This window comes from Sesamum indicum, linkage group LG6 (assembly GCF_026168435.1).
Source record: "Sesamum indicum cultivar Baizhima isolate 11 linkage group LG6, ASM2616843v1, whole genome shotgun sequence".
In the NCBI taxonomy this organism is placed as follows: domain Eukaryota; kingdom Viridiplantae; phylum Streptophyta; class Magnoliopsida; order Lamiales; family Pedaliaceae; genus Sesamum; species Sesamum indicum.
Genome location: NC_142662.1, coordinates 4,424,891 through 4,434,419, shown reverse-complemented (window position 1 = coordinate 4,434,419; position 9,529 = coordinate 4,424,891). Strand labels below are relative to the sequence as shown.

Genomic DNA, 9,529 nt, shown 5'->3' with positions numbered 1-9,529 from the left:
AGTCTCATTACTCTGTCCACACGCACTGGCGCGTTAAGTTGATTTTCGCCCAGCCATTTTCCTTCTCTACCCTCTTCTTCTGCTATTTTGTCTTCAAGTCAAACATTATTCCCTTACCATTCAAACGATCTGCCGATTTACTCTCCCTCTCTACAGCTACTTGTCTGCAGAAGAAAGCATTTATAGATATAGATATACGTAACTGTTATCTCTACAGGCTACTTGTTAATACATCACATTTTGTGTAGAGAGAGATTTGAGAAGGTTTGGAGATGGCGAAGGAGAGGTATACTGTGGAGGTGGAGCCTGGGAAGCCTGCCAAGGATGGGAAGCCGTCGGTCGGACCTGTTTACCGGAGTAAATTTGCCAAGGATGGATTTCCGGAGCCGATTCCTGGACTAGACAGCTGTTGGGATATTTTCCGGTCTGATTTTTTTGCTATTGTGTTTTTTAATTTTTGTTTCTGTAAATCAGGAGATGTTTATGCTGATGGTTTGATTTAGTGATTTAGTGGTTTGTTTAGTTTTATTTAGGCTTTTCCATGAGGAGGCGTCTGATGCATGTGTGTTTTAAGTCCGTGGGCCGTAGTTTTGGTTGTGGTGCTTTCTGTCTGGTTTCAAAGTGGAAGTCAACGTTTCTGTTGCTTGTGTCAAATATGGAGTTGAATGACGGTATTGAGATGGGGATTTGGTTTTCTGCTAAAGAGAGTTTTGAAATATTCTTCTTTTGTGAGAATTTGGAGGAGATTTATTTGTGCAACTGAATCTGATAACAGTAGAAAGTGTAAGCATCAAACCACTATTCTTTTTGTTGAGTAAGGTTCAAAGCTACGATGTTGGCCCCACGAGAATGGAGATAATGGTTTTATCTTGGTCTGGAAAAGAATAATTTGATGGACTTAAACATATGTTTCTTTGTTTGCTTTTTTGGTGCAGTTCATATGTTCTTCCCAGTTTCCTTTTGAACATATAATTTTTCAATCATTTTTAAGTCTTTGGACAGGCCTCTTGTACATATCATGTCTTTGAGTGGTCCTGCAACATACCTTCACGTATCTGCAGTGTACTTAAAGTACCAAGAAAGAGAAGGAAGTATATGGCAGAAGAAGAAGCTCTGAAATTTTTCTTTGATTCTTCAAGTTGATCTGATTGTCTATTGTTACAAGTATTAGACTGAGAAGGGTAGAAAGACACATGATGGAAAATGAAGCTTTATATGAGCAAACATATATGGGATTCTCCGATATACTAGTATTTTCTGCCCTCAGGGAATGCTGCATGTTTGCTTCCTGCATACTGGAACTTTATTCTTGATTTTGAATACTGTTTTTGTTGCCACCTTAACTTCCAATGTTGACAAATATTGAATCAAACATTTTCTTTTGTGACGCAGTTTGTCGGTGGAGAAGTTTCCTAATAACCGAATGCTTGGCCGTCGTGAAATTGTCGATGGGAAGGTATATAGTTATTCTGTAATAATTAGCAGTTCTTTTGTACATGCTTGAAATTTCAATTTTCTTCAGATATATTCTTCTTTTCTACTTTCTTTTGGTCAATCCTTTGGCTAATCTTCATTGTTCATCTGCCTCACCAGCCTGGTAAATACTCATGGATGACTTACAAAGAAGTGTATGACATAGTGCTGAAAGTTGGTAATTCAATCCGCAGTTGTGGCATTGAGGAAGTAAGCATCACTAAACTTGCTTCCAAACTGTATTTCTGCTGTCATATTTCTTTTAACCAAAAAAAAAAAAAAAATCCCAAAGCTAAAGTGTGCTTGGAGTTTGTTAGAATGTCCTATGTTCTTGCAAGTTCGTCCAGACCTTTGACATAAGTTAGATTTCATGCTCATAGATAAGAATACTCTAAGTTATATCTTGTTATTAATTTATGAATCATGGTGCAAATTGTTATGGTTTCGTGTTATTGCAAACATTTATCTGTGCTGGTCATGTGTTGTCTTCCTGGTTATTAGGGTGACTTCTTTGTTTCTCCGCTCTCTCCTACCCTACAGAGATCACTTCGACTCCTGCTTTTTTTGGTTCATCTATACTTTGTCAAATTGTGCTTTTGCCTGTCTTCTTTCTGTTCCTTTTATTCTTTTCCTAATATAACCATTATTCATCTCATATCTTTTTAACTGTCTAATGATGTCAGGGAGGGCGATGTGGAATATATGGTGCTAATTCCCCTGAGTGGATTATGAGCATGGAGGTACTTCTTCGAATTTTTTTCTCCCTCACCCTTCCTCTGCAGAATCCATTTATGATGCATATGTCAGTGGCTGACTTCATGCTTTCAGGCATATATGTGTACCTGTGGTTTTCCCTTTCGTACTCATCATGTGTAATGCAACTTCTGAGAAAGTTTTTATGATTTTGATCCTATTTCCTGGAAAGAAACTCAGGGAGGCCTAACCCACTTGATAACCTGGTCCTCTATTATTCATATATTCTCCAACCGAAGCACATTTGCATTTAAATGCAGGGCACTTTAGTAAATACTCTTGTTACATTAGGCTGTTTCCTTAAGCTCCTGGTGACTTGACCACCACAGAAGATCTAGAAGTTAAGTATAATAGGGACATATCTTCTGTTTTTCTTGTGGTCATGTCTTGCATGCTCTCAACATCGGGGTATTGACCTAGCAATATAGAATAGTTGAAGATTTTTTATGATTTAAAGCAGCATTTGCAGGGTTTCGAGTTGCCACTCTGAGTGTCATACTCAATTCTTCTGTGCTGAAGTTTTCAGTCTTGTTTTAGTGATATACACATTTATTATTTCCTGTCATAGTGGTTTCGTTTTATTTCTTAGGCTTGCACCTCCATGTGGTTCTATTTATCATTTCAATAGTCAATAGACGTATCATTTCTGTAAAGCTTGCAAATTTGATTTTACTTCTTTACAAGGAAAGGGCTTGAGAGTCATATGTGTCAGGACTAGGATTATTTTAAAATACAGAATCAAAGCCATTGAAATCTTTTTCTTTCATTTTCTGTTCTTTCTGACTCTAAATATTTTCCCCCTCTTATATTCTTCATTGGTAGTTACTTTTCAGGCCTTAAGTTGGTTATCAATTATTATCTTGGAACTATCTGCAATAAATTTTCCAAGTTGACCCTGAAATTAAACAATTTGATGCAGGCATGTAATGCTCATGGACTTTATTGTGTCCCTTTATATGACACCTTAGGTATGTATGGTTCCTCCTTCAGCATTGGTTTATGTATTAATAGAATGCCTCTGCACAAAGACCATTTCCATGCTCATAGATCTTCTGCAAGACCTGATTCTTCCCTCTGGTTGGTTCAGGTGCTGGAGCCGTCGAATTCATTATATGCCATGCAGAAGTTGCACTTGCTTTTGTAGAAGAGAAAAAAATTTCTGAGGTAAAATTGTTACATCTAAGGAAATAAAGTCCTATCAGAACTTCTTTTTCATTTTTATTTCAATAATAAAAAGTCTTAGTAAATATTAGTGGTGTGCTGTATCTAATAATACTTGAGCTCTTACTTTCTGGACATACAAGGATGCAGGTTTAGGGTGTTATCTCTGAACTTGGTAGAACTTTGTTAGAGTAGATATAATTACCTGGATTTGAAGATGTGTAACTTATGCTGATATGTACTTTTGGATTTGCAGCTACTAAAAACATTTCCAGGTGCAACAAAGTGCTTGAGAAGTAAGTACCCTGTCAAGTCAGATTTTCTTTTTGATTATTGGGTATTAACTGTTAATGTTATATGACATGATGAATCTGCTGCTCAATTTCAGCAATCGTAAGCTTTGGAAAAGTTACTTCTCAACAGAAGGACGAAGTTGAAAAATTTGGCGTGGCTATTTATTCTTGGGATGAATTTTTGTCATTGGTAAGACTGTTGATTTTAATCTATTATATCATTCTTGTGTGATCAGGTATTGGATTGGCTAAAAACCACACAAATATTGAAATATTCATGTATGAGGCCTAACTAGTGATCATCCAGTTTGGCCTTACCAAGGTCCCTGTTAAGTGATGCTAGTTTGTTTTGACCTTTTCACATCTTTTCTAGTGGAATATTTCAAGATCATTGATATGCTGGTTACCTGGTGCTTCTTTTGCATCAAGAGTCTATATAATACTCTAGCAACTGAATATTTCTCCAAATAATTTTCCCATTAATTTACTCGAGGAAAAAATAGTTTGACTGACCTTATAATTCCTAATTTCCTACCATCTAAAATCATTGAAAGTTCTTCGATAAAAACATCAAGCAGCCTAGTAAGATTTATATATATATAATTATATATGTCGTTACTTTTTTGCAACAACATTGTGATTAGTGGTACCATTATTTGCTGTTTCAAGTCATTTCCTTATTTTTTCACTATAAGCATCTTGAAAAGGTTTTAGAAATCAACAATATCTTGAATTTTTTGCTGGCATTGCTTATTATGTTGTCAACTATAGTTGCATGTGATGAATTAGCGTGATGCAAGCTTCTCTGAGATTGATTGCCATCTCAATACTGTTTCTGTTGCCCACAAAGCTACTAGAATATATAGGAACATGGATTTTCCCCATGTCTGGGGAGGAATGCTGTGTGCAATTCAGTTAACAAATGTTGTGTATTTGGCGATGTTTCATCTTATATAGCTACTGAAACATTAATATGTTCAGTGCGATGTTTTTGGTCACTTGACTAATGTTTTGTTTTTAATGTCAACTAATACAGAATGATTCATCAATCTTCTTTCTTTTCATCCACTTATACATACATCTGATGCAATTCTTTGTTGCCTGCAAAGAAGATTTAAGCTGTTACATTTTACATCGTGTGCAGGGAGAAAATAAAGATTATGATCTTCCTGTGAAAAAGAAGACCGACATTTGTACAATTATGTATACTAGTGGAACTACTGGAGACCCCAAGGGAGTCATGATTTCCAACAACAGCATTGTCACTTTAATAGCCGGTGTAAAGCGTCTGCTAGAGAGTGTTAATGAATCGGTGATTACATATCTCTTTATCTTGTATTGTTCACATAATTATTCCTAGGGATAGTATTTAAAATCTCATAATTCTCTTGTCCAAAAATGTGCAAAACATCAAAGAATCAATTCAAAAAATTATGTTATTAGCTCTAATTTCTTCCATCTGTATTTTGCAGTTGACGGTAAATGATGTGTATCTGTCGTATCTTCCTTTAGCACACATCTTTGATCGTGTCATTGAGGAGTGTTTCATCAATCATGGGGCCTCAATTGGATTTTGGCGTGGTGTAAGGAGGTTTTGCTTGCATTTCAATCATTGGAGCTTACAAAACACGATTCTTATATTATGTTATTTTCACATTTGCAGGATGTTAAGTTACTAGTTGAAGATATTGGAGAGCTGAAACCAACTATTTTCTGTGCAGTTCCTCGGGTATTAGATAGAATTTATTCAGGTTGGTGACTGTAATTATGTATAACTAGTCTATTATTTAAATTGTTCCATCCTTTAAGATGGGTGCGTAGGATCATTTGGAGTGTGTTGTCTTACTGGATCATTTTTCTATCCATGTTAGGTCACACATTACATAACTTGGTTGTTTTTTATAATCGGATCAAATGTCCGGCCAATAGATTTGCAAAATGACTGGTCAATTCTAATTTAAACATTCTGAGACCCACTTAAACCATCCTCAATCAAATAATTATCCATTACCATCTGAGCTTATGGGCTATTCCGATTTTGTTGTCTTGGTGGAAAGGCTTTGGTTGTCTGCTGAGAGAATTCTATTCTTTTACGACCTCCTGGTGTTTCTTATCTCAGTTATCTGTTCATATTTCAGGTTTGCAACAGAAAGTTTCTTCTGGGGGTTTCATTAAGCACACCATGTTCAATCTTGCGTATTCCTTGTAAGTTCTTGTGCATTTTTGCTCTACTCTTACAGAGTAAGTGATAAATTGAAGTTAGTATGACCTGGACTTGAATTGCTATACTGGACTATCCTGCCTGTTTTGGCTTCTTGAGAAGCCCTGAAAAAGATATTTAACAGCTTACCTTGTTGAATAAAAACATATTGATTCAGTCATGATGGTTTCCCATATCGTAATTACAAACTTTTTGAGGCCTTAACTGTATGGTTTATTCTATTATCAGGTCTCCCAGGATGTGCCCTTGATATTGTAGGGCCCAAGCGTGCTTGTTCTCAAAAGTTTCTATAGTTCTAATATCTGCAAGCTGATGTTTTCTCATTTTCTTTTTTCCCAGAAAACTGCGGAGTATGAGAAAGGGCCGTAAACACACAGAGGCATCTCCTCTTTGTGACAAAATTGTGTTCAGTAAGGTGATTTTCGTTTTTTGATGTAGTTTTTTGTGTTATTCATGTCTCAAGTTCTAACAGATGTGTAACCGTGATTCTTCTGGCATGTCTTTCAGGTAAAACAAGGTTTAGGCGGCAATGTAAGACTTATTTTATCCGGAGCAGCACCTCTTGCTTCCCATGTAGAAGAATTTCTGAGAGTGGTGTCAGGTTCTTATGTTCTCCAGGGATATGGTATTTTTCTTTGTCCTATGAAATTTATTGCTGCGAAAGTTGGATTTGTTTATATTACTTAGGCTTCTTCTGCATATATTTCGTCTACTCATGATTTGCAGTGGGCGCTTAATTCACCCTTGGTTTATTGTTTCCTTTATAGATGTCAGCAGAAGCTTTCATGCATTGCGTTCACGAATTAATCATTTAGTGCCACATGTGTAGGAAAAAATATTATGTTGCAACCTATTCCTTCTCATATTATTAATAATATCTTATCTCCCATCACTTTGCTTTTAAAATTTTGAACAATTGAATTAAAATTTCCCTGCTGATTAACTCGAATGATTGTTAATCATGCCGTCATATGTATGAGACATATCTTTAAGTTGGCACCCCCTTTTTATGTCCATGTTATATGCTCCATAATTGTACATTTGTCTGCTTTGTCATGGACTTTTTTAATAGTGTATTTTGGCTAACATTTAAATAATTTCATATATAGTTTGTCAAGGAACACTTGGTATAGGATTGAAGCGGGTGTTACTGCTTTGTGGACCTTGAAATTCATTTGTTGATGGTTATAATTGCTACTTTCCCTTGTTGATGTCTGATTATTTCATTTTTTGTTTCGTTTTTGGTCCGTATAGGCCTGACAGAAACTTGTGCTGGCACATTTGTTTCAATACCGGATGAGTTGAGCATGCTGGGCACGGTGGGTCCTCCAGTGCCCAATGTGGATGTTTGTCTGGAATCTGTTCCTGAAATGGGGTATGATGCCCTTTCAAGCACACCACGTGGAGAAGTATGTGTAAGGGGAGATACTCTATTTTCAGGATACTACAAACGCGATGACCTTACCAAAGAAGTCTTTGTTGATGGCTGGTTTCACACAGGTTGTCCTCCCAGTGATCATATGGAATGACTACTTAATGGTTCACAGCCCTGATTTTTTTCATATTCTATTATCAGGAGATGTCGGTGAATGGCAAGCAAATGGGAGCTTGAAAATTATTGATCGAAAGAAGAATATTTTTAAACTCTCCCAAGGAGAATATGTTGCAGTAGAGAACTTGGAAAATATCTATGGTCTAGTTCCCGCTATTGACTCGGTATGTATGATGATGTTTGTCTTCAACTTATTCTTGGTTCTTCTTTATGAGTCTATGCTATCAGCTGCTAATAACATATGCATGAAAAGGAAATGACTGTGTCCTTCACTTATAGAGTAAATGCCTTAAATGCAGTTTGAATATATCAGATTTCAGCAAGGATGGTTGTACAAAACCAACCTTGTATTTTTTTCACCTTGAGACGTGATTGACAATGAAGTCCACTTTGGGCTCCTGATATATAATTCCAGAAAGTGAATTCATGATCTTATATCAGAAACAGTCTTGCATAACCTTCATTTCTCATACTGGTGATATGCTGTTATATGATATTCAAATTGCATTTCAATTGCAGATATGGATATATGGTAATAGCTTTGAGTCTTTCCTTGTTGCTATTATTAACCCAAACAAGCAAGTAGTGGAGCAATGGGCTGAAGAGAATGGTGTATCTGGGGACTTCAATGCCCTATGTGAAAATCCTAAAGTAAAAGAATACTTCCTTGGGGAGCTCTCGAGGATCGCAAAAGAAAAGAAGGTTATTTCTTCTCTTGCATGCTTCTTTATTTATCTGATTGTTTCAACTCTTGTAGACTTCTTGGTCAACTTGTTATCAATTTTCACTGTTTTCCCTAAATCGATTACGTCTTTTGACAGTTGAAGGGTTTTGAATTCATTAAAGCTGTGCACCTCGACCCAGTCCCATTTGACATGGAACGAGACCTTATCACGCCAACATTCAAGAAGAAAAGACCCCAGTTGCTTAAATACTACCAGGTGCTGTCTTTGGCCTTTCTAATAAAAAGTATGAGATGCTTTAGCTCACCAATTTTGGGCCTACTTGGCTCCATACACCTGTGTACTTTATCCTGATAGTTATAAATCGTAATCCTCCACACAACTTCTTTTTTGGGTATTCTCAATTAAGTACGTTCATTGATAACATGCATACCAAGGTTCCACCCTTTGTAATGTCGATTGTAGTGTGTAATTTTTGTTAAACCTTGTAGTTTTTGTGTTGCGAAACATCTATTTCTCTGGTAAAATGCCCACAACTGTGCAATTAAGCCTTAATCATCCCATGAGAACATTTCTTTCTGAATTCACAGCAAGGGCTTGATTTCAGCAAGATTTGTTTCTCCGGGCTCAAGGCTTGATGCACTAGTTTTTTGCACCTATCTTACCAATTCAAGCATCCTTGTTAATGTTTGCAGGGGGTCATTGACAGCATGTACAAGAGTGGGAAATAAGCAGCCTAGTAAAAGGTACATTTGACAGGCAGTGAAGATATATAATATGCTTTGACAGTATTTTCTTATGGCGCGGTTTACTTTGATGCGTTTGGTACACTTGTTCCTTTACACCCACTTCCCAAATGTAGACTCTGAGATATGGAAAATGATGGCTTCAGACTGTATATATGGCTATTCCAGAATTTTATTATGTATTAAAACTGCAATGTACTACACTTATATATATTTTTTTTCTTTTTCCTTTTGAATTATTATTTGCTTAATGTGAAGCCAATCAGCACTTGGTTTTGCTGCTGTGTTAGCGAGTCTTTTGGAGAACGATTTTTGCTATAAATAGAAATTTCCTTCCTTTTCTGGCTGATATTCACCATGGTCCCTTGGACCTTTTCACGTTCACTAATATAACTTTTAAGTTCTGTTTACATTTTGTAGCTTCAAAATTTATTTTTCCCCTCATCTCTGTTTGACTATTTCCATGTCAAATGGGAAACACTGGGATCTTTTGACCAAGCAGTGAACTCCAGGGCCTAGACCTAATCTATCAGGCTAGATAGGTGTCACAAACATTGGTCTCTACATTAGTTGGGAGATGGGTTTTCCAGGGTTTATATAGTGGTGTGTTCCTCCTTAGTATAATTGATTTTTAGGAATGGATGTGG

At 36.4% G+C, this 9,529-nt stretch overlaps 1 protein-coding gene across 1 annotated transcript; it reads left to right on the top strand.

The window, feature by feature from the left end:
- LACS4 (AMP-dependent synthetase and ligase family protein) lies at positions 1–9,118 on the top strand. Its single transcript, XM_011102740.3, has 19 exons — positions 1–424; positions 1,393–1,456; positions 1,594–1,683; positions 2,157–2,213; positions 3,146–3,194; positions 3,314–3,390; positions 3,644–3,683; positions 3,776–3,870; positions 4,825–4,992; positions 5,153–5,263; positions 5,344–5,431; positions 5,819–5,885; positions 6,241–6,316; positions 6,409–6,526; positions 7,156–7,401; positions 7,478–7,617; positions 7,973–8,155; positions 8,275–8,394; positions 8,832–9,118. The coding sequence occupies exons 1-19, from the start codon at positions 273–275 to the stop codon at positions 8,865–8,867; spliced, it is 1,977 nt and encodes a 658-aa protein (XP_011101042.1). The 5' UTR covers positions 1–272; the 3' UTR covers positions 8,868–9,118.
- Positions 9,119–9,529: the final 411 nt, after the last annotated feature.